The sequence below is a fragment of the Cricetulus griseus genome, chromosome 6 (assembly GCF_003668045.3).
Source record: "Cricetulus griseus strain 17A/GY chromosome 6, alternate assembly CriGri-PICRH-1.0, whole genome shotgun sequence".
Lineage (NCBI taxonomy): Eukaryota > Metazoa > Chordata > Mammalia > Rodentia > Cricetidae > Cricetulus > Cricetulus griseus.
In genome coordinates, this window is record NC_048599.1 from 58,699,858 (window position 1) to 58,724,158 (window position 24,301).

Genomic DNA, 24,301 nt, shown 5'->3' on the forward strand with positions numbered 1-24,301 from the left:
TTGCTTTCTTTGGGTCCCTCTCACGGTTACCTTCTCCGTAAGGACACTAGGGAGGTCACGTTAGTGTATGTGCAGGCTTTGCTGCTGCAAGCATTGGTGCTGGAATGCAGGATGCAGCTAAGCACGGTGGTGATGAGTGCAGAAGGACGGTCTGTGCCATCCTTTGCCTCTGCCAGCGGTGCTGTGTGTGTGTGGAAAGGCCTGGGTCTGCAGTACACCAAACGCGCGTGTCCCAAGCGTCGGTGTAGATGCCGCAGGCTTCGCTACTTGAGATTTAGAGGTTCAAAGCGGGACAGGGAGCCTTAAAGCGCTTGCGGCCAAGCCAGAGCGCCTCAGGCCGGGCGGCTAGGCGGAAGCTGAAGTTTAGCAGCAGCGGAAGTGCGGCTCCGCACGGGCAAGATGGCGGCGCCCAGGGGATCCTCGTTGGAGTAGGTGGCTGGCTGCAGAGACTCGCTTCAAGTGGCTCAGGCGGAGAACCCGGGAGCAAGGTGTCCGATTACTTTGTCATAACCTGCTTGGGAGTCTTTGCACAGCAGTGGCTGAGACGCCTGTGTTACAAGACCCCGGGCATAGCCCTTCATTTTCGGTGGCTGACGGGTGTGATCCAAGATGCTTAACTAGAATGTTAGGCGCAGTCTCTGGTTGTGTCGTCAAAGTAAAGGCCGCGGTGTAAGAGGCAATTCGAAAACCTAGTAAATCCACTGTTAGTTTTCCTTGGCTTCCGAGTTAATCTGCAGGAGCTATCCTTGTTGTGATTCAGGGTGTAACTTGTAGCACAAATTGATTTTAGACAAATCTCCCCTGGACTTTGTGGGGGAGAGTACATTTGCTTCTTTACGCAGCAGGGAACTAGCTGTTTTCATTCACTGAGGTTTATTTATGTAACAGGTTCTGTGGTAGGCATGTTTTGTGCAATGATCTTTTACTGTTGTTTTGAAAGGTTTCATTATCCCAGGTTAATTTTAAACTCCTCTTCTTTCTGCCTCCACTTCCCAAATGCTAGGATTACCGGTGTCCCAGCCTTGTGCATTTTTCAGTTGAAATTGAATTTGGAATAGCTTAAGTACTTTGCCTAATTTCACTCTAGTCAGTAGTGGAGCTGGTATTTGATTTCTGACTCACTGATTTCTAATGAACTGCGAAGCTACCCACAACAGCCACAGCCGTGTGTGTGTGTGTGTGTGTGTGTGTGTGTGTGTGTGTGTGTGTGTGTGTGTGTTTACTGGACAATGAAACCAAGACCTTATGCATGCTAGGCAAGCACTCTGCCACTGACCTACCTCTGATTGCACGAGTGTGTGCACACACACACAGTGTCCCCCTAGTGTAATAGCCTAGTCTGGCTTTTTTTTTTTCCTGAGATGGTCTCATACTGTAACCCAGGTAGACCTCGAGCTAACTATGTATCCCTATAGTGTTGTAATTATAGCTGTGAACATTTATAGCCTTTTATACACTACTCAGCCCAAAGAAAACTCTCAAAAAGCTTTTTTAGGGGTAGTGCTTGCTTTTTTTTTTTACTTTTTTGGGACAAGGTTTTGTCATATCACTGTCTTGAGACTCTCAATCCTGCTTTAACATCCTGAGTGTTAGGGTTATAGGCATAGCCAATCACAGCTGACTTTTGGTATTATTCCTTAAGTTACACACTCATGTGATTATTTTAACATTTCTGTTCTCTTTACCCTTGTGTTAGGGATGTTTTCTATACTGGCCTAGTAAGTATAGTTATTACATCTGATCCTGCATAGGATTGGGCAAAGAGTAAGGAAATGCATTGATCAACACTGTTATGATTCTGACTTGTCTGGCTTGTCTCTTCTTGCTTCTTGTTGTCCTTAGCTTTTAGAAGATGGCTGGTGTACTGGGCTCTCCCATGTGCCATATTTTTACTTTTTGGGGGGTTTTTCAAGACAGGGTTTCTCTGTGTAGCTTTGTAGACCAGGCTGGCCTCGAAGTCACAGAGATCCTCCTGCCTCTGCCTCCCTAATACTGGTATTAAAGTCATGTGCCACCACTGCCTGGCTACATTTTATTTTTATTACATTATTTGTTTAATTATTTTGTGGAGGTAGGCACACATGCCAGTGTTCTTGTGGGGGTCAGAGAACAGCTTGCAGGAGTTAGTTCTCTCTTTTGAGCATAAGGGTTGGGGATTGAATTCAGGTTGCCAGGCTTGGCAGCAAGTATCTTTCTTTATTGGTTGAGCCATTGAGCCCTTGTTGATTTGTTTATTTTCTTTGGCAAGATCCATCTATGTAGACCAAACTAGCCTCAAATTCACAGAGATCCACTAGCCTTTGTCTCCCTAAAGGCATGTGCCACTACACCTGGTGATTTATCTTTTTTTTTAAGATTTTATTTATTTATTTATTTATTTATTTATTTGTTTATTATGTATACAACATTCTGCTTTCAGGTATATCTGCACACCAGAAGAGGGCACCAGATCTCATTACAGATGGTTGTGAGCCATCATGTGGTTGCTGGGAATTGAACTCAGGACCTCTGGAAGAGCAGTCAGTGCTCTTAACCTCTGAGCCATCTCTCCAGCCCCGAATTTATCTTTTTTAAGTGTACAATTCAGTGGCTTTTTAGTACATATATAAGGTTGCTACCAACATCATCTAATATGAGAACATTTTGAGAGTTTTCTCACCTGCAGATTGTAAACAACCTAAATTGGCAATGTCCTTTTTGGTTGTTGTTTTGGTTTTCTTTGAGCCAGGTCTCACTATGTAGCCTTGACTGTCATAGAACTCACTAGGTAGGCCAGGCTGGCCTCAAACTCACAGAGTTCCATCTACCCCTGCCTCCCAAGTGCTGTGCCCCACCACGTTCACTCTTGTTTGTTTTTTGATACAGGGTTTCCTGTATCTCAGGTGGGCTTTTGAACTTACTGTGTAGCCAAGAAAACCTTGAACTCTTTTCCTCTTTACCCTCTTGCCTTCACTCCCAAGTGCTGGGGTTACAGGTGTGTGCTACCACCCTTGCCTTGCCTATATATAAGTACTTTTACTAGATTGATGACTGGGAACGCTGATGGAGAAAGAAATGGCGCCAATGGTGGTGGCGCACGCCTTTAATCCCAGCACTTGGGAGGCAGAGGCAGGTGGATCTCTGTGAGTTCGAGGCCAGCCTGGTCTAATTCCTGGATAGCCTCCAGAGAAACCCTGCTTCAAAAAACCAAAAAATACATAAATATAAAAGAAATGGCAGTGAGGTCACATGAGCACATAAAAAGCATAATCAGTGCTTGGTTATAAAGTTATTGCTTTATTGCTTTTAGGGGTGAATGAGAGTGATTCTCCACACCAAGAAAGCAGTACTGAAGGAGTCATACAAAGGTTACAGCTCTGAGTGTCATGATGCTGTCCAGACCAAAGCCTGGAGAGTCTGAGGTGGACCTCCTGCGCTTCCAGAGTCAGTTCCTCGAGGCTGGTGCAGCTCCAGCAGTGCAGCTGGTGAAAGGAAGTCGGAGACATGGTGATGCTCATCCAGACCAGCTTCCGCTGCAAGACCGTCGGGATGTGGTGATGCTGGACAGTGAGTGCCTGCAGGCATGGGTGTGAGGAGAGAGGGGTCAGCCTGAGGGAGCCCTCTTTCATCCTGAGGTCACTCAATTCTGCTTCAACTATAACCTCTGTTGCTGAAATTATGTTTTGCTTTTATTTTTTGGTGTTTTATTTTGTTTGTGAAAAAGGGTCTGTGGCTCTAACTTGTTTGGAGCTTACTATTTAGCATAAAATGATTTTGAACTTGTGGCAATCTTCTGCTGAAGCCTTGCAAATACTGGAACACCAGGTATATTCACTACCACACTCAGCTCTGCAGCTCCATTATATAGATGAAGAAACTGCTCAGAGAGGTTAATGTCATATCCAAGAAAGCACAGCTTGAGCCAGGACCCAGAGCAGCTGTCTTTTTTGCTGCTGCCCCCAGCCCTGATGTCTTCTTAGGAAAGGGTGAATATACTCAACATCTGGATTCCTTCTTTCAGATCTCCCAGATTTGCCGCCAGCTCTGGTGCCAGCTCCTGCAAAGAAAGCTAGACCCAGCCCTGGCCACTCCCTGCCTCATGATGAAGACCCTGAAGAGAGACTGAGTAGGCATGACCAGCACATCACCGCCGTCTTGTCTAAAATTATTGTACGTGTTAGCACAGCTGGGTGGGGCAAGACATCCCATTTGGGGAAGGAAAGGGTTTATGAGTAGAGGGTGCTGCAGAAATGTAGACTTCTCCAGTTTGCAGTCAGTTTGGGGCTAGGTTAGAACAACCTAGACTGGATCCAACATGGGTTCATGAACCTCTGGAATGCCGGTCCTAGGGCCAGTGGACTAGAGTTCAGCCTGGGGAACCTGTGCATTTTCACTGCTTTGTTTTGTTGCCGCAGGAACGAGATACAAGTTCAGTCACTGTGACTCTGCCTGTGCCCAGTGGTGTTGCTTTCCCTCCTGTGTTCCATCGCTCACAGGAGAGACAGGTAAGCAGGGTTACCTCAGGTGCCATTTTAGGGTTTCTATTGCTACAGCAAAACACCATGATCAGAAGCAACCTAGGGGTGAAAGGGTTTATTTCAATTACACTTCCACGTCACTGTTCATCATTGAAGGAAGTCAGGACAGGAACTCAAACAGGCCAGGAACCTGGAGGCAGGAGCTGGTACAGAGGCCATGGAGGAGTGCTGCTAACTGACTTGCTCCTTATGGCTTGCTCAGCCTGCTTTATTACAGAACCCAAGTCCACCAGCTCAGCAGTGGCCCCACCTACAATGGGCTGTACCCTACCCCATTAATCACTAATGCCATACAGCCAGATCTTATGGAAGTGTTTTCTCAGTTGAGGTTCCCTCCTTTCAGATAACTCTGACTTGTGTCAAGTTGGCATAAAACTATCCAGCACAGGTGGTGGCGGTGCTTAGGGAATGAATGAGTCTCAGGGTAAATCTTCTCTAGTACTTTGGGAAAGTCCTTTTATTTTAAAACTAAGCTCTACGTGGTGACACAAACCTTTAGTCCCAGCACTCCAGAGGCAGACGCAGGCAGTTCTCTGTGAGTTCAAAGCCAGCATGGTCTACAAAGTGAGTTCCAGGACAGCTGAGGCTATACAGAGAAACCCTGTTTCGAAAAACAAAACAAAAAAATTTTTGGCGGGGTGGGGGGGTGGGGAGGGTGGGGGGTGGGGAGTGTTCAGGACAGGGTTTCTCTGTGGCTTTGGAGGCTGTCCTGGAACTAGCTCTTGTAGACCAGGCTGGTCTCAAACTCACAGATCTTCCTGCCTCTGCCTCCAGAGTGCTGGGACTAAAGGCGTTCACCACCAACGCCCAGCACAAAGAAAATTTTTTTGAACTGTATATGTATGGTTGGGTATGTGCACACAAGTACTGGTGCCCACAGAAGTGAGTTATAGGCACTGTGAGCTGTCTGATGAGGGTGCTGGGAATTGAACTCGGGTCTTCTGGAAGAACAGTGAGTGCTCTTAACTGCTGAGCCATCTCTCCAGTCTTCTTAAAAATTCAGTTTTATCTGTATGAGTGTTTTGCCTGCATGCATGCATGTATGTATGTACACCACATTCAAGGCTGGTGCCCATGGAGATCAGAAGAAAGTTTTGAAACCCATGGAACTGAAGTTAATGGGTGATTGTGAGCCACTTGGTGGGTGCTTCGAGTTGGACTCAGGTCTTCTGCAAGAGCAGCAAGTACTCCTAACTACTGAGCAATCTCTCCAGCCCCCCCCTTTTTTTTTTGGAGACAGTCTCAGTAGGAGGCTGGCCTTAGAGTTACAGGGGGCGGGAAAGCATTTTTTTTTTTTTTTTTCTTTCCTGTCTCAGCTTTGTTTCTTTTGCAGTGCTAGGAACTGAATACAGTGTGCTTCCTGCTGCTGGGCAAGCAATGCACCCTGAGCTCTACTCGAAGTCCAAGTCCTACCTTATTTCTTTTTCTTTTGGTGTATGTGTGTATGTATAAGAGTGCGTGATGTGTGTGCACAAGTTTGTATGTATGAGTTTTAGAGGTCAGAGGACCACCTCAGGTGTCATTCCTTGCTTCCTGCCTTCTTTATAATTTTGAATCTTTGTTGTTCACTGCTTTGCATGTTGGACTAGATGGCTTTGGTTTTTGAGACAGGATCTCTCTATGTAGTCTTGGCTGTCCTGGAACTCACTGTATAGACCAGACTGGCCTCGAACTCACAAAACTCACAGAGATCCTCCTGCCTCTGCCTCCCAAGTACTGGGGTTAAAGGTGTGTGCCACCATACCCAGCCTTAGACAGCCTTTGAATTTCCAGGGATTCTTTTGTCTCTATCTCCCATCTTGCTTTAGAAATATTGGGATTGCAGATATGTGCTAAGTGTGCCCAGTTTTACATGGGTCATGAGGATTCAAACTCAGGTCTTCATGCTTACAGAGCCAGTAGTTGGGGTGTGTGTGTGTGTGTGTGTGTGTGTGTGTGTGTGCATGGAGATCAGAAAACCTGTAGGAGTCAGTTCTCTCCTTCCAGCATGTGGGTCCCCTGTATCAAACCCATGTTGTCAGGCTTCAGTTCCCTTACCAACTTAGCCATCTTGCTGTTCCTCTCTTTTCTCTTGAGACAAGGTCTCATTTCTCAGTCTGGCTTCAGACTTGCTGTGTAGCAGATGATGTCTTGAATGCCTATTCTTTCTGCCTGTACCTCCTGAGTACTGGATTTTAGATGTGTAGTACCATATCCCAGAAGTTCTACTTTCTCTGAGAAGGTTTCTTTCTTCTTTGTTCCAGAGCCTTGGTTAAGGAGCTAAGGAAGAGCAGGTGATTAATATCAGCAGCTTGGGTTTTTCTCTTTGCCCTGTAGGGGAAGTCAGCAGCACCCGGTAAGAGGAGCATCTTTGCCCAAGAGATTGCTGCAAGGAGGGTGACTGAAGACAGGGTGTCAGCAGCTAGAGGAGCTGTCCCCAGTCTAGACCCGCCAGAGGGTGAGTCTTTTTTTTTTTTTCTTTTTGTCTCTTCTACATGAACTTTCTTTTTTTTTTTTTTTTTTTTTGGTTGTTGGAATGGGGCAGAGACAGATCTAATGTATTCCATTCTGACCTGACCTCACCCTGTAATGCAGGATGATTTTTAAATGCCCCATGTATGTGTATATAGGCATCAAACCCAGGGCTTCGTGTATCCTTACAAGGATGCGTGTGTTAGCAACAGAGCTACAATTTTAGACTCTCAAATGTACATTTATTTATTCTTTCTTTCTTTTTATCTTTCTTTTCTTTCAGAAGTCCAGGTTCCGTTCCGAGCACCTATATAGTGACTTATCTATCCATAACTCCAATTCCAGACTAAATAAGTCTAAAAAAAAATTATATTTATTAGGTGTTTTTTGTTTGTTTGTTTTTCTTTGTGTAGGCATGGCTATCCTGGAACTTATTTTGTAGACCAACCTTGCCTCAAATTCACAAAGATCTGCCTGCTTCTGCCTTGCAAGTGCTGGGATTAAAAGTATGTGCCAACACCACCTGGCAAGAACTTTTTTAAATAAAGAAAGAATGAAGAACAGCTGGGCATGGTGGTACACTCCTTTAATCCTGGCACTCAGAAGGCAGAGGCAGATGGATCTCTGAGTTTGAGGCCATCCTGGTCTACAGCTCCTTCAAGCATACTTTTTAATTTATTTCAGATAGAAACTACTAAGGGAGGGTGAGTAATTAATTCTCCCCCTAATCCTTGAGGGCTACATCATCTACAGTATTAAAAACTAAGGCACTGGAGCTGAAGAGATGGCTCAGTGGTGAAGAGTGAGTACTGAGGGGAGGTTAGAAGTATCTGGTAGAGACTAAAAGCTATTAACCAAGTTTTCATTAATTATGTGCAGTACTAATGGAAGAGCATGAGCAAAACTCTTGGGATCTGATGACTCAGGGGGAAGTCTTCCCATGTAAGTCTTAGGGAAGAATGAATGATAGGCTACCACCTGCCTCCCCAGAGCCCCTGGAATGTTGTGTGGTTTCCATTCTGTGTCCAGGAAAATCCTAGGGCCATCACTGGTCTCTGGGACTAGTTGCCTTATTGAAAATACCAGAGGGTCTAGGTAGAGCCAGGAGGGCAGAATAATAAAACTGATTGTACACTTCTTTCAGGTGCTGTGCTCTCTGAGACACCCTCCTCTAGGGACAAAGGCAGCCAGTTTCCAGGGGGCAGCCATGACTTCCACAGATCGAATCTGGTCACAGGGAAGGGGCTGAGGAGCCAGGCGGCTGAGCAGGAAGTTCAGACCATCCACGAAGAGAATGTAGCAAGACTGCAAGCCATGGATCCCAAGGAGATCCTGAAGGAGCAACAGCAGTTACTGGCTCAACTTGGTATGGGTGCTAGGCCTTCCTGCTGGGGCCAAGCTAAGGAAGGCCTACTGGAATGCCAGGCACTTTGCTGTATGTTTGTTTATTTTGGTAGTTGGGATTAAACCCTGGTCCTTACAGACTCTAGGAAAATGCTGTACCACTGAACTATACCTCTACCCCCTAAAGGAGTTGAGGGAAGCAGTGAGCCACTAAAGTATGTACAAGTACAGGATAGACGTGATGTGACTTGAATATTTATCTATTTTGTAGCATTAGTGATTGATGTGCTATATGCTGAATGCGTTCATGCATGTCTTCTGTTTTGTCCTGGGAGAGCTATGGTATTAACTTAATTTTACTAATGAAAAAAACCAAAAATGTAGGTGGGCAGTGGTGGCACACGCCTTTAATCCCCGCACTCAAGAAGCAGAGGCAGGTGGATCTCTGAGTTTGAGGCCAGCCTGGTCTACAGAGTGAGTTCCAGGGAGCCCAGGCTACACAGAGAAACCCTGTCTCAAAACCAAAATTAACCCAGACTCTGCTGCTCAGGGTGGTACAGCTCTTTAATCCCAGAGAGGTAGAGGAAGGAGGACTAGAGTTCATGTCAGCCACATGGGTAGATTGAGGCCTTCTGTCTCTGTGAGACCCTTCCTCAAAAACGTAAGACTTGAAGCTGATGGGATAGCTCAGTGGGTAAAGGTGCTTGCTGAGCCAGCTTGATGACCAGGGTTTGATTCCTGGAACCCATCTGAAGGCGGAAGAGAGAACATGGCACGTACAACCTCCCCATACCCCAAGTAACAACTTAAAACAAAAAAGGGGGGAAAAATATGAGGCTCTGAAATTTAAGAAATTCTTCCCAAGTCACATAGATGCTGAGCAGTATAGAACAGATTAACTGGGGGAATTGAACCCAGAGTCTTACACATGCCAGGCAAAGTGCTTTATCTAATCCAATCCTTCGGATTGGGTTTAGATACAAATACAGGATTAAATCTAAGATTTAGTGCTTCTGGTTGTTTATCTCCCCCAGCCCCATTATGTATATACAACAGGTAATATTACTTTATTACCTATTGTAGTTCATGCTATGTTTTACTACAGCTGTACTTTCTCCTCTAGTGTAACTCTGAGATGGCTCAGAGGTTAGTACTTCCTGTTATACAGGAAGCATGAAAGTGTGGTAGGCCACAACTTTCCCTGGTCAGCCTCGTTCCCCACTGTATATTGAGCATTTATGTTGTATGTATTCAGTTTTTAGTAAATGAATATACAAACTGACAGAAAATGAAAAAATTGTTCAGCTAAATGCTTTTCTTTCAGCTCTAGTTAATATTTGCTAACCCACAGCTACTTCAGACTTCTGACCTGGTGGCCTACCCTGGTTTAGGCCTGGGAACCTGGGCTAGAGGACTGTGGAGAGCAGGGGCTATGGGGATGGTCAGGCCCTAGGCTACACAGGTGTGGGCTGGCAGATCATTAAAGAGCCACAGGGGTCCTGGGCCAAGAATCAGCAGTTTGTCTTGTCCTTGGCACCCAGAGGTGGGAGGCTTTCGGCAGGTGGCAGATGTGTAGGAGGCTAGGGAATACCCAACCTTGCTTCTGATTTTCTCTCCATCTTCACCTCGAGACCCCAGCTTGGTTGCCTTCTTGAGATCTCATAGCCATGCCTTGGAGCAGGCAGGAACAAAGGCCACCAAGGAGCAGAGCCCAGGAAGACCCACAGTCCCTGTCACTACAGAAGAGTCTGTCGTGTCAGCTTCTACCAGTGAGCCCAGGACGGAGGAGAAGCTGGAGCCCAAAGCCCCAGGTATGGAGGACAGAAATCTTTTGATAGATAAGAATAGAGAGGAGGGGCTGGAGAGATGGCTCAGAGGTTAAGAGCACTGACTGTGCTTCCAGAGGTCCTGAGTTCAATTCCCAGCAACCACATGGTGGCTCACAACCATCTGTTATGTGATCTGGTGCCCTCTTCTGGTGTGCAGATATACATGGAAGCAGAATGTTGTATACATAATTAATAAATAAAATCTTAAAAAAAAAAAAAAAAGAATAGAGAGGAAAGCTGGGCAGTGGTGGCTCACACCTTTAATTCCTGCACCCTTGAGAGGCAGAGTCAGGTGGATTTCTGTGAGATTGAGGCCAGCATGGTGTCTTTATATCAAGTTCCAGGACAGCCAAGGCTACAAAAGAGGGTAGTGGACTGATGAGGTGGCTCAGAGGATAAAGGTATTTGCCACCAAGCCTGACAACCTGAATTAGATCTATGGTACCTACATGTAGGAGAGAAAAGCAACTCCCGAAGACAGTTTTGTGACTTCCACACACAGGTTGTAACAAACAAACAAACACACACACACACACACACACACACACACACACACACACCCCTACTGTTATGATAATGCGTATGGGGACCCTTGGCAGGCGAGGGTGACCTAGGTGGAGGGAAAAACCTACCAGGCAGACAGTGCTTAAGTGAGAAGTTTTATTAGAAAGGGGGGAAGGATTGGGGGGTGGGAGAAAAGAGGTAAAGATACACAGAGACAGAGAGAACAGAAGAGAAGAGGGAGAGGAAAAGTTCTGTCTGCCCCAGGGAAACTGCAGGAAAGAGAGAGAGAGCAGAAAGAGCATAAGTGGGGAGGGGGATCTTTCTTTTTAAGGGGTCCTTCGCACCTGCATGCTGACCAGGGTACAGCCTGAGTGCATTCTGCCAGGTGACAGGGACAGGCCAGCATAATGCCTGAATCCTCACACCTACCCCTCATACACAAAATGAATAAATGTTTAAAAAAAAAAAAAAAAAGTAGAAAAAACTCCTTTCTCCTTGGCCTGGCGATGGGAAAAGAGATACTCCTCTGCTCTGCCCTTGGGCATGGAGTTAATCTTCACTAGTGCCTGTAAATTGGCTCAGATAGTCCTCATTTACTGGTGCACCTCTTCCTGCACACACTCTGTTGTCTCCTCCCCCACCGAAGAGGCGGGCAGCTCCCCAGACGACCATCTTCCTGCCCTGGCGGCCCATGCCCAGTTCTTGCTTCTTCCCTCTCCTCTCAGTGTTGCAGGGGGGTGGCAGGGCCAGGACGAGGGGAGAAGAATCTGATGCAGGACTGCAGACATGCTAGACCAGAAGCAGAGACCAGTGGAAGCACTTATTTCCCAGAAACAAGATTATTCCATTAGGGATTAACAAAAGAAAGAGGAAATTGAATTATGACCCGGAACCTCCTGCTCCTGGAGGACTGCTGGGCCAGCCAGGCAGGTTGAGTGGGGGTGGGTGGGGGTGAGGAAGCTAGAGGGTGTGGCAGAGGTGTTTCAGTACCCTGCAGCATTGGAGCAGCATAACTACCCCCTCTGCTTTGTCCCTGTTCCCTTGCCCCTTCAGTGGACTTGTCCACCGAAGACAGGACCAGACTGCTTTATTTCCCTTAGCATGTGTGGTGTCCTGTCTTCTTCCTTTTCTCCTCCTCCTCCTCCTCCTCCCTCTCCCCTTCCTCCCTCTCCTCCTCTTCTTCCTTCTCCTCCTTCTTCTTCCTACTTTCCTCCTCTTTCTCCTTCTAATAAGTCTTTGGAGTCAGCAAGGGGCTTGAGCCAGGATTGGCCATGTCTGCTATAGTTGAAACATTCTTCCAGTTCCCAGGGTTTCCAGCCTCCACGCCACACCATTTAGCCATAGCTGAGGGTAGGAGCTGCTAGATTCAGTGCAGGGGGCCTGTGGCAGCTGCTCTCTGCCAGTGCAGAATCTTACAAATCAGCTGAGCCCCTGGAGGAATACTATGCTTCTACCTCCCCTAGCACTGAAACTGCCTGTGACCCCCCACAAAGAATGGCTCCATATGGACACTGTTGAGCTGGAGAAGCTCCACTGGACCCAGGACCTGCCCCCACTCCGGCGACAGCAGACACAGGAGGTGAGGGGAACCAGGTGGAATGGGACTGCTGCTCTTCTGCCCAGTACTGGGGCTTGAGAAACAGCTCTCAGCTTCTCTCCCACCTGCCAGGCCCTAAGGAAATGAGCTTCATTTCCAGGCAGAGGTAGAGCCCAGGCCTAATCCTAAGAGTTTCGAGAGTGAGCTGCTTGGCTATGGAGCAGTTGCTGCTGTGCCAAGCCCAGTCTTTTTCTTTCTCTTAGAGAATGCAGGCCCGATTCAGCCTCCAAGGAGAGCTTCTGGCACCCGATGTGGACCTGCCCACCCACCTGGGCCTGCACCACCACGGAGAAGAGGCCGAGGTAAGGCATGGGACTCGAAAGAGACTGGGTAGCTCTTGGCAGGTGTGTAACAGAAAAGGAGCTCTGGTCAATTGCCTTTGACCTGTGTGCCCTGGTCCAGCTCATGGCCTTGCTGTCACTCAGTTTCTTAGAGTCAAAATGCTGTGCCTCCTACTGGCATCTTGCTCTGTTCTGGAACTCAAAGCCAGCCCTTGCCTGCTTTCCTTCAGGCCGTTCCGTCCCTCATGGGCTGCCATCCTGTTTGCCTCTGGCCTAACTCAAGCCATCCCTTACCATGGAAAGTTTCCCAGCTCTCCTTTGCTCACAGAATAAGGCTCTAGCTCCTGAGCTTGGCACGGCAGTCTGTAGAGCCTTTACCACTCTGCTGACACTGCCAACATGATAGCCCTGTTTTCACAGCCTAACAGGGCTCACTCCAAGGAATGTCTATACTCCTATTCCCTGCTGGGCCATTGAAGCTGTACCCACCCACTGAGACCAGATTCCTTTTCCACATTAAACATCAGCTACTGAGCCAGAGAGATGGCCAGTGGTTAAGAGCTCCAGCTGCTCTTTCAGAGGTCCTGAGTTCAGTTCCCAGCACCCATATGGTGGCTCACAGCCATGTGTAACTGTAGTCTCATGGGATCAGATGACCTCTTCTGATGTACAGATAGATATACATGTGGACAAAACATCCACATAAATAAAGTAAACAAAAAACAGCAGCTACTACATCCCTGTTTGCTTTTTGCCACCATTGTTGTGTACATGCCCTATATTTTTTATCAGCTTGAGGCTCCAGGGAGAGCAAGGACTAGATACCACTTGCTTATGTTGCCTTTTCCTCAACACCTTCCTGGGTATTTGGGGGTCACTGCCCTGTGTCTTTCTGACTTTGTCTCCCTGCACCAGAGAGCAGGGTACTCTCTACAGGAGCTGTTCCATCTGACCCGTAGCCAGGTGTCCCAACAGAGAGCACTAGCATTGCATGTGTTGTCCCAGATCATCAGCCGGGTAAGTGGGCTTCTGGCCTGGTCCTACCTAGCTAGCTCCACCCATCCCTCACCCCTTGAGCTTAAACTCTTTTTCTTTTTACTATGGGTCATACTAGGAATGGGGCAAATGCAGGGTCATGGGTTGGCAAAAGTTCTATACAACTTGTGCATCTTCAACAGAGTTTTATCCCTCTGACCCCAGGCCCAGGCTGGTGAGTTTGGAGACCGCCTAGTGGGCAGTATCTTGCGCCTCCTCTTGGATGCTGGTTTCCTCTTCCTGCTGCGCTTCTCTCTGGATGACAGGGTAGATGGTGTTATCGCAGCAGCTGTCCGGGCTCTTCGTACTCTGCTAGTAGCTCCTGGAGATGAGGTATGTCATAGATAGGAATGGGGTTCAAAGGTGGCAGGGCTCTCCTCCTCATTTTAGGTATGCCCTTTGCCAAGGCCTTGCAGGCTGAATGGAGACTAGGGAGGCAGGTGGCAGCCTCTTCTTAACACCAAAATCCCCGGAGCCTTGCCTCTGCTATCTGCGTGTGTCAGGAGGGAGAATTTGGCTGTACCCTGGAACCAGTTTTTGTCTTTCTGTCTCTTCCCGCCTCTGCCCCATCCTCTGGCAGGAGCTCCTTGACAGCACCTTCTCTTGGTATCATGGAGCTTTGGTGTTCCCTCTGATGCCCAGTCAGGAGAACAAAGATGATGAAGACGAGGATGAAGAACCCACAACCAGAAAGGCAAAGAAGACCCCTGAGGAAGAAAGCCGCCCTCCACCCGACCTGGCTAGACATGATGTCATTAAGGTAGAGGGAAATCTGCATTCCAGTCCTTGACCTAGTGGGCAGATTTGTTGGGCAGGAGTTATCAAGACCTTGGTCTCCACCTCGTGTGGCAATGGATTTCTTTCTCTGAGTCCTAGGGGCTCCTGGCTACCAATTTGCTGCCTCGGCTGCGCTATGTGCTGGAGGTGACCTGCCCAGGACCCTCCGTGGTCCTTGACATCCTGGCTGTGCTTATCCGCTTGGCCCGACATTCCCTGGAGTCAGCCACAAGGGTGAGAAGGAAAGGAGGGCAATGAATAGACAAACAACCCCGTCGCTCTACCTTCTTTATTTATGGCTTTTGTTATTATTATTTCTGTTGTTGCTGTTGTTTTGAGATAGGATGTTGTTATAGCACAGACTGGCCTAGAGCTCATGATATAGCTCAGGCTGGCCTGGAACATGTGGAAATCCTTCCTCAGTGTCCTGAGTACTGAGATATAGGCATAAGCAAGTGGTCTGTGCCCAGCTGATGGACTTCATCTTGGTCCTCTCTGCCTCCCTTTACCCTCCTGTCTCCTGTAGGTCCTGGAGTGTCCTCGGCTAATAGAGACCATAGTTCAAGAGTTCCTTCCTACCAATTGGTCCCCCGTGGGAGTGGGGCCTACTTCCAGTCTATATAAAGTACCCTGTGCTGCTGCCATGAAACTGCTTAGAGTCCTGGCTTCAGCTGGGAGGAATATTGCTGCCCGACTGGTAAGCAAGACACAGGGTAAAAGATGGAGAGCATATAAATAAGATAGCGCTGGTTTGGGCTGGATTAAGCATGGTCAAAGACTTCTGGATAGCTACCTCACTCTACCTTTCTCTTCTTCTCTGGTCCAGTTGCTCAGAAATTCAACAGAAACCATTAGGCAGGAGCTGGGCACCTGGTTCTGTTGGACCTGTTCTGGTCTCCTAATGTAGGGAGGGTTCTCTGATGCAAACCAACAGGCAGGCAGGCAGTCAGGCATTCTCCACCTGTAGCCAGGTAGAAAAAGTACTTAGCAAACACTATCTAAAAAGAAGGAAAGCTCAGTAGCCAGTGTGACGGCTTAGCAGGTAAAACCACTGCTGCCAAGCCTGATGGCCTGAGGTCAGACTCCAGAACCCACATGGAAGAAGGAGAAAAGTGACCCTGCGAATTTCGTTTGACTTCCATGTGCATGTGACATGTGAGCACCTGTAGCCCCCAATAAATGTTTAAAAAAAAAAAAAAAGATGAAGGGGGGAGCAAGGTTCTTTCACCCCTGCCATAGGCCCTGTGGTGTCAGAGACTTGGAATGGGACCAGCTTGAGCCTGTTTCTAAGAGGGAGCCCGATACTAGTTGGATGATCCCGATACCACACCTTGTGCTCATCCTCAGTTGAGCAGCTTTGACTTCAGGAGCCGTCTGTGCCGATTCATCGCCGAAGCTCCACAGGAACTGGCCTTGCCACCTGAGGAAGCAGAGACACTGAGCACCGAGGCCTTCCGTCTGTGGGCTGTGGTTGCTTCCTATGGCCAGGGCGGTGACCTTTACAGGTGAGGAGAGGCAAGAAGTAGGCCTCTTGTAGAGCCCTCCTCTTGTGCCTTACTTCTTCAGTTTTGTTCAAGGTCCCAAGGAAGGGAGGAGGAGAGTGATGAGGGGATGTCTGTTGCATGATTGCTTGGGAGTCAGGACCTGCTAGGGAAGAGAGGGTTAGCCGCAGTCTTGGACAAAAGCGTTAGTATATTGGTAAAATCAGATGTCAGTTGCCTGTTGTGGGGCAACCTTGAAGGGCTGCAGCTTTCCCAATTTTCAGGACTGAGCCTGGCATGGTGTCTCAGTCCTGGGGCTTTCTTCCTCCCGATCCTCTTTCACCCGACTGAAGCTCCTGGCAGGGCTGTGCTTTGTGTCCTCATCTTGGTCTCTTCATACAGTGAAGTCCAGTTGTTCTCTCCCAGGGAGCTGTACCCAGTGCTCATGCGGGCCTTGCAGACCCTGCCTACCGAGCTCAGTACCCATCCCCCACAGCCACTGTCCATGCAGCGGATGGCCTCTCTGCTCACTCTTCTCACCCAGCTGACCCTGGCAGCTAGCAGCGCACATCCTGAGCCCACCAGGTAGGCCAGCAGGCATGCCCAGCAGCAACCCCAGAACGAATGGGAGTGCTCCTCCACAGGGAGTAAGGTGGCCAGATGCTCACCTTTGCCCCTTTTGGCACTCTGGCAGTGGCTCTGCTGAGGCCTGTGTGTCGGCCATCCCTTCTTCAATCACCTGGACACAGGTATCTGGACTTCAGCCACTGGTCGAGCCATGTCTAAAGCAGATCCTAAAGTTCCTGCCCAGACCTGATGTGTGGAGTGCCCTGGGCCCAGTGCCCAGTGCCTGCCTGCTGTTCCTAGGTGCCTACTATCAGGCCTGGAGCCAGCAGGTGAGTGCAGCCTGCCTGTCTTCCTTCATCTGCATCCTGCCCACTCCCCCACACCCCTTCTCTGTTGGCATGGGTAGGCATGAATCGATGTGGTACTCAGAGTGGAAAATGGAGCCTAGAGCCTCCCACATGCTAAGCAGCTGCTTCTCTACTGAGCCCTACCCTCAATTTTCCCTCTACCTGTCTCTTCCTACTTCTGTTTCCCAGGGGAGCTTCCGGGAACCTTGTTGATAGTACCAGAGACCCCTGAGCAGGAGCTTAGCTTCTCTCTGTTCTTCTCATGTACCCCTAGCTGTTGTGTACCAGAGCAAGCTCAGGACTGCCCGTCCTTCGGAGAGGTCAGGCTATGGAAGCTTCCAAACAGATTTTTTTTGAGGCCCTTAGCATGGGAGGACTGGTCTGGGTCCATAGAACTAAAAAAATGGGTGTTTGGGGGCTGGAGAGATGGCTCAGAGGTTAAGAGCACTGGCTGCTCTTCCAGAGGTCCTGAGTTCAATTCCGAGCACCCACATGACCACTCACAACTGTCTGTAATTCCAGCTCCCAGAGTTCTGACACCTACACAGATGTACATGCAGGCAAAATACCAATGTACATAACATAAAAATTGATAAAGATGAAGAAAAAAGAAAAGTGGGTGTTTTGGCCTGTCAGCTCAGTGACCCTTTGGTCCTCCAGTCAGGCTTGTGCCCAGAGGATTGGCTTCAGGATGTGGAGCGCTTGTTGGATGAGTTCTTGCTGCCATTGCTGAGTCAGTCTTCTCTGGACTATCTGTGGGATTCCTTGAGGTATGTTCTGTGTGGGCAGCCGGGGGAGTGTGCAGAGGAGGCACGTCCTCTCCTGAGGGGCTCCTGGGTCTGTCTTCCAAGCCTTCCTAGGGTGTGGCCCCTTAGGGGCCCGGAAGAAACCCAGATTCCCAGTAGGCAAAACCCCTTGGGACTCTGAGGAACACGAACACCGATCTGCACAGCTAGGTTCCTGCTTGCATTCACCAGACCAGAGTCCCCTCAGCATCTATCTTCTCCCTGCAGGCACTGCTCCCCACTCTGCAATCCGCTGTCCTGTGCTCCTGCTCCGGAAGCTCTGCCCAGCCTTGTGTCACTGGGCTGTGCAGGAGGTTGTCCCCCCCTCAGTGTGGCTGGTTCAGCATCACCCTTCCCATTCCTCACTGCCCTCCTCTCTCTCTTCAACATTCTGCTCCGGATCCACAAGGGACTGTGTGGACAGGTAAGCCTTGGGTACCTACTTAGAGGCCAGGCTGCCAAGATAGCAGGGGAAGGAAAAGAGGGAGGTGACCAGAAGAAGGGAGGGGGAGGGGGAGGTGGCCAGAAGAGGGGAGCCCTCATTTTTCTGAGAGGCTGGGAGAGGCCAGCAATCTGGGGAGCCCTAGCACACATAAGGGTCAATTTCCAGATCTGAACAAGCTTATTTCCTCAGCTGGCTGCTGTGTTGGCTGCTCCAGGACTCCAGCAGTACTTTCTTCAGTGTGTGACCCCCATGCCTGCCCCACAGCTCACACCCTTCAGTGCCTGGGCCCTGCACCATGAGTACCACCTGCAGTACCTTGTGCTCTCCCTAGCCCAAAAAGTGGTAGGTTCCTATCTGCAGAGTCAGCTCTACCTTGTTGTCCCCGCTACTTCTCCGTTGCCTGTGCTGTTCCCACTAGGCCACACAGTTCCTACTTTAGCCCATATTCCCGGGTTGATATCCACAGTCTTTCTGTCCATATCCTCACTCCTCTCTGCTTTCCTCCCCAGGCAACACTGAAACCAGAGCTAGCCGCCAACACTGCCCTCCACCATGCTGTGGCCTTGGTCCTGCTGAGCCGGCTGCTGCCTGGAAGTGAATACCTTGCACAAGAGCTGCTGCTGAGCTGTGTGTTCCGGCTGGAGTTCCTGCCGTGAGTCCAGGGGTTTCAGGAATCAAGTGTTTGGCACTTTTGGATGCTTCTGAATTTTGTTAACAAAATAGCATCTTGGAGCCAGGAAACCTAGATTTTAGTTTCTTTCCTTCATGTAGTTTGCTTAATTTGTTATTCCCTCAGTACAGATGAAGTACTCATCTTCATCCCACCCAAGAATGATAGGACTTACAGTATGACATTGGCTAAAAAAAAAAAAATGGTATATAAGCTAGGGATGTAGTTGAACAGTAGAGCGCCTGTGGCGTGAATGAGGCTCTGATTCAAGTGGGGGACCTGGAATGGTGATGCACACTTGTCATCTCAGCACCTGGAAGGGAGCAGCAAGAAAATCAGGAGTTCAAGGCCAGCCTTGGCTATCTGTGGAGTTCTAGGTCAGCCTGGGCTATATGAGAATGAGACTGCCTCAAAAATAAATAAATAAATAAACAAACAAACAAACAAATAAATAAATCGGAGCTGGGTGGGATACACCTTAATCCCAGCACAGCCAGAGATGAAGCACAGAAGTTTAAGTAAACTTGCCTCTGTCCCATCTCCTAACTGCTGTGCAACATTATGGCATGAAAGGCTGTCTGGGAGCAGAAAGGCACAGGACTGGATTTGGAAACCCTAGAGAGCTGGTGCTGCTGTCTGGATGCTATGGTTCCAGCCCTCAGTTTTGGCTTTTGTGTCCTGTTACAGGGAAAATGCAACAGGGGGTCCAGAAGCAGCTGACTTCTCTGATGGACTATCGTTAGGGAACAGTGGGGACCCTCAGTGCAGACGAGGGGCTCTCCTAGTTCAAGCTTGCCAGGATCTCCCCAGCATCCGCAGCTGCTACTTGGCTCATTGTTCACCAGCCCGAGCCAGCCTGCTGACTTCCCAAGCCTTATACCGTGGGGAGCTACTGAGAGTCTCAAGCCTGCTATTGCCTGTGCCTAAGGAGCCACTGCTGCCCACTGACTGGCCCTTCCAGCCATTGATACATCTCTACCATCGGGCTTCAGATACTCCCTCTGGGCTTCCTGCTGCTGACACTGTAGGCACTGCCGTGCGGGTCCTACAGTGGGCGCTAGTTCTGGAAAGCTGGCGCCCTGAGGCCCTCTGTGCTGTGCCTCCTGCTGCCCGCCTGGCAAGGCTCATGTGTGTGTTCCTGGTGGACAGCGAGCTATTCCGAGAGACTCCTATACAGCATCTGGTGGCAGCTCTTTTAGCGCGGCTCTGTCGGCCCCAAGTCCTGCCAAGCCTCAACCTGGACTGCCCACTCCCTGGCCTGGCGTCTTTTCCTGACCTCTATGCCAGCTTCTTAGAGCACTTTGAGGCTGTCTCTTTTGGGGACCACTTGTTTGGGGCTCTGGTCCTCCTTCCTCTGCAGCGTCGGTTCAGTGTCACCTTGCGCCTTGCCCTCTTTGGGGAGCATGTGGGAGTCTTGCGAGCCCTAGGTCTGCCACTGACTCAGGTATGTTCTCAGCCTTTCAGGTCTGCCTAGGACCCCTGTACTGGACACTTGGGGGCAGCCCTGAGTAGTGCGGAGCTATGGTGGGCCTCAGTTCTTCATTTTACTTCTTGGGGGCTTTGAAGGCATCAGGATGGTAGAGAATAGAAGGGTTTTTACCATGGTATCTGGCAGAGAGTAGGCAATCATGATATAACAAGGTTTCACTTCTGCTTGTAGACGGCTACAGTCTAGATGGAAAACAGGCCAAGACCAAAACCAAAACCATCGTTCTTAATTACTCAGGTCCTTGGCATGTTAAGTCAGAGTTCAGAGAATTTTTAGAAGAATTGAAGTGGACTTCCCATAAGGAAAAGATGTTATGGGGGAGAGAGGTTTGACCTGGTGTGGAAGTTTGGGGAGAGTTTGACTATTTTGAGAAATTTCTGGAAATAAGGCTAAAAGCAAAGTCCTAAAAGGTGGTCAAGCTCACGCTGGGCATGGTGGCACACACACTTGAGAGGTAGAGTCAGGCAGATCTCTGTGAGTTTGAGGCCAGCCTGGTGTACATAATGGAATTCCAGGACAGCCAGGACTGTTAAACAGAGAAACTCTGTTTCCAAAGACCAAATAAATAAGTAAATAAATCAATGATGAAAATAAATAATAAAAAGTTTGAGGATCAGGTGTGGTAGCACACACCTTTAGTCCCAGTGCTCTGGAGGCAGAGGCAGGTGAGTCTTTATGAGTCTGAGGCTAGCCCAGTCTACAGAGCGAGTTCCAGGACAGCCAAGGCCACATAGAGACCCTGTCTCAAAAAAAAAAAAAAGTTTTGAGGCTGTGTCTTCCTCTGTAACCCAGGCTGGCCCCAGCCTTCTGGGTGTATTCAGGAATGATAAGCACGAACTTTCAGTCCTGGCTCAGTGACAGTTGCTTTTATTTCTATTTTTTCTACTCTCTTTTGTATACTTGTCTATTTTTATAAACTTGGAATTACTGCCTAGAGAATTTTTCATTTAGCCTTACATCATAAGCATTTGTTATCATTAAATACACTTAAGAAATCAATACTGTAGCCGGGCAATGGTGGCACACCCCTTTAATTACAGCACTCTGGGGGCAGAGGCAGGTGGATCTCCATGAGTTTCAGGACAGGCTCCAAAGCTACACAGAGAAACCCTGTCTTGGAAAAAATAAATGAATAAAAGGAGAGAGAGAGAGAGTGCTAGAAATGGAACCCAGGGTTTTATGCATCCCTGGAAGGTGCTCAGGCTCTAAGCCATGCCCCAGCTCTAGTCTTTGCTCTTTAGCCTTCATCCATGTACTAAAGAAGGGAAATGTCGCCAGGCATTAGTGGCACACACTTTTAATCCCAGCACTCTGGAGGTAGAGGCAGGTGGATCTCTGTGAGTTCGAGGCCAGCCTGTCTACAAATTGAGTTCCAGGACAGGCTCCAAAGCTACAGAGAAACCCTGTCTCAACCTCCCCCCCAAAAAAGGGGGGGGGGAGTGTCTTTCTAGGACCTGATGTCTGTCTGCCCCTGTGATTTGGTCCCATGTGACCAGCAGCCATCCACCACTGACCACTGATGCACATTTCCTCCCTTGCCCTCAGCTTATCATTTCCCTCTGTACAGCTGCCTGTGCCGTTGGAGTGCTACACAGAGCCTGCTGAAGACAGCCTGGCTCTCCTTCAGCTCTATTTCCGGGCCCTGGTTACTGGTGCACTCCGTCCACATTGGTGCCCCGTCCTCTACACGGTAGCTGTGGCTCATGTCAATAGTTTCATCTTCTCCCAAGACCCAAAGAGCCCAGTATGTCACATCTTGATATTCAGAGGGATGGAGGGAGCTAGTGGGCCAGTGGTGGGTACTAGTCCTTGGCTAAGGGCCACATCTCCCTCTTATGCTCCTAGGATGAGGTGAAGGCTGCCCGGAAGAATATGTTGCAGAAAACATGGCTGCTGGCAGATGAGGTAGGATTGTGGGTATTGGGAAGATGAAAGATTCTCGGGGTTTAAGGAACCAAACCTCAGCAGCCTCACCACCCACTCATGGTTTTTACCCTCTCTACAGGGCCTTCGGCAGCACCTCCTCCACTACAAACTGCCCAACTCCAGCCTCCCAGAGGGCTTTGAGCTGTATTCCCAGCTGCCTCGCCTGAGGCAGCAGCACCTGCAGACATTGCCCACAGAGGGGCTCCAGAATGGAGGATCCAAGACGTAGAGCCCTTGGCACTGGCTAATGATGGGTATATTCTCCTAGGGCTTGCCAGTGCGAGCTTGCTCATACAGGACATCATTTCATAAGGGGAACACAAGGCTTGCTGACCTGAGACGGCATGGCTTGAGCCTTTTTTTAGAACAGAAAGAACTCTTTTTACATCCCGAGCTCAGGGTCTGGGGCCTCTGAGGACTGTGCTAGGAGTGGAGGGTGACTTAGCTGTTTCCCCGACTGTGGGCACAGAACAGTCTGAGTCCCTTCTCCTCACCCACCTCCAGTCTTTACCAGGCCATGGTGTATGATTGCTGTGCTACCCATTGAAATAAATTCTTTTCTAGTCAAGTGGATCTGGACTGGTTTTTGTCATGTTCAGAGTTGGTAACAAGGGTAGATTATCTCAAGCAGAGAGGTGGGAGAAAAAAATCACAATGGGAGGTAAGAACAGTCTCCATCTGGAGGTGGCAAAATGGGTGTTCTGGAAATTTGTGATAGTGACAGTGCTCTTGGGAGCGGGTGGGTCCTGAAGAACTCTGTGCAGGACCCTGGAAGTACAGGGGTCAGTGAAGCCAAATGCCAGCCTGATGTAGTGCTTTCCATATGCATTCTCAGTGGGCTTTTTTCTTTAAATTTATGTGTATGTGTCTGTGTGTATGGATGGCATGTGTGCAGGCACCCACAGAGGGGGGAGGATAATGTTGGATCCCCTAGAGAGGTCAGTAGAGGTGTTTATGATCTGCCTGCTGGAAACCAAATCAGTGTACTTACCCACTAAGCCATCCTCCAGCCCACACAGTGGACTTTCCTTAGTAGGGCCATGACTGGGGGGAGTAGATCAAAACATAAATTGTCTTATTTTATTTACTTACTTTTTTTAAACAAGTATGCACCAGTGCCCTCAGCCTTTTAACTTTACATTTTATCCATTTGTGTGTGTGTGTGTGTGTGTGTGTGTAAGGGTCAGAGAAGCACTTAGAAGAGTGAGTTCTCTTTTCACCATGTGAATCCCAGGGATCTAATTCAGGCTATCAGGTTGGCAGCAAGCACCTTTCACTGGCCCTGTTTTATTTACATTTTGCTGGTCACTATTGCGATGGCCCTGCCCTGGTACTCAGAGATCTGCCTGCCTCTGCCGCCCAAATGCTTAGATTAAAGGCATGTGCCACCACACCCAGCTCAGAATTTACTAAGTTAAGTCAGCTACTAGGCACAACTTCGGTTTTCAGGTGTTAAAACAGGTGTCAGCCATTTCTTTTTTAATCCAGTTAAGTGTTTATTGGGATGGTTCTCCCTCATCTTTTTTGTTTTGTTTTGAGACAGGGTTTCTCTGGGTAGCTTTGGAGTCTGTCCTGGAACTCTGTAGACCAGGCTGGCCTCAAACTCACAGAGATGTGCCTGCCTTTGCCTTCTAAATGCTGGGATTAAAGGTGTGCACCACCACTGCCCAGCTGGCTCTCCCTTGATCCAGGTGCTCCTAGTGTGCCTCCTCCCTAAGGAATGTCCTCCCGTAACACACAGTACGATTTGGGGCCAGGCATTGGTGGTGCACACCTTGAATCCCAGCACTCGGGAGGCAGAGGCAGGCGGATCTCTGTGAGTTCGAGGCCAGCCTGGTCTCCAGAGCGAGTGTCAGGATAGGCTCCAAAGCTACACAGAGAAACCCTGTCTCGAAAAAACAAAATAATAATAATAATAATACTGATACTACTACTAATAATAATAATAAAGACTACAATTTGTGCCGGACTAATGACCATGGTGGGATTTTAGCATGGGAGGTTCATACCCATGAATTAGAAATTAGCACTGTGTGTCAGATGACACCCTATCTCTGCTCTTCTGCTAATGGTTGAAGGAGATCTTTTGCAAAATATTTATTCTTGTAGGAGTTTTGGGTTTGTTTGTTTGTTTGTTTGTTTGTGGAGTGTTTTTTGTTTTTGTTTGTTTGTTTGATTTTTGGTTTTTGAGACAAAATACTACTCCAGCTCAGGATGGCCTGGAACTCATAGCAATCCTCGGTCTTCAGCCTTCTG

General features: G+C 48.7%; 1 protein-coding gene across 3 annotated transcripts; it reads left to right on the plus strand.

Annotated features, from left to right (window-relative positions):
- Nucleotides 1–348: 348 nt before the first annotated feature.
- Nucleotides 349–22,618, plus strand: Rpap1 (RNA polymerase II associated protein 1). Of its 3 annotated transcripts, XM_027422149.1 has the most exons (25): nucleotides 349–488; nucleotides 3,290–3,546; nucleotides 4,001–4,149; nucleotides 4,395–4,484; nucleotides 6,834–6,954; nucleotides 8,113–8,334; nucleotides 9,944–10,123; nucleotides 12,109–12,224; nucleotides 12,446–12,544; nucleotides 13,439–13,540; nucleotides 13,724–13,891; nucleotides 14,139–14,318; nucleotides 14,435–14,569; nucleotides 14,862–15,032; nucleotides 15,683–15,840; nucleotides 16,243–16,401; nucleotides 16,511–16,712; nucleotides 17,391–17,500; nucleotides 17,744–17,939; nucleotides 18,150–18,302; nucleotides 18,470–18,612; nucleotides 19,318–20,074; nucleotides 21,687–21,863; nucleotides 21,965–22,024; nucleotides 22,125–22,618. In XM_027422149.1, the coding sequence occupies exons 2-25, from the start codon at nucleotides 3,366–3,368 to the stop codon at nucleotides 22,272–22,274; spliced, it is 4,179 nt and encodes a 1,392-aa protein (XP_027277950.1). In that variant the 5' UTR covers nucleotides 349–488; nucleotides 3,290–3,365; the 3' UTR covers nucleotides 22,275–22,618. The 3 variants fall into 3 exon arrangements, with proteins under 3 accessions (XP_027277950.1, XP_035302373.1, XP_035302374.1); XM_035446482.1 differs by lacking the exons at nucleotides 21,965–22,024; nucleotides 22,125–22,618 and having other exon boundaries at nucleotides 21,665–21,857; XM_035446483.1 differs by lacking the exons at nucleotides 349–488; nucleotides 3,290–3,546; nucleotides 4,001–4,149; nucleotides 4,395–4,484 and adding an exon at nucleotides 7,653–7,910.
- The last annotated feature ends 1,683 nt before the right edge of the window (nucleotides 22,619–24,301 follow it).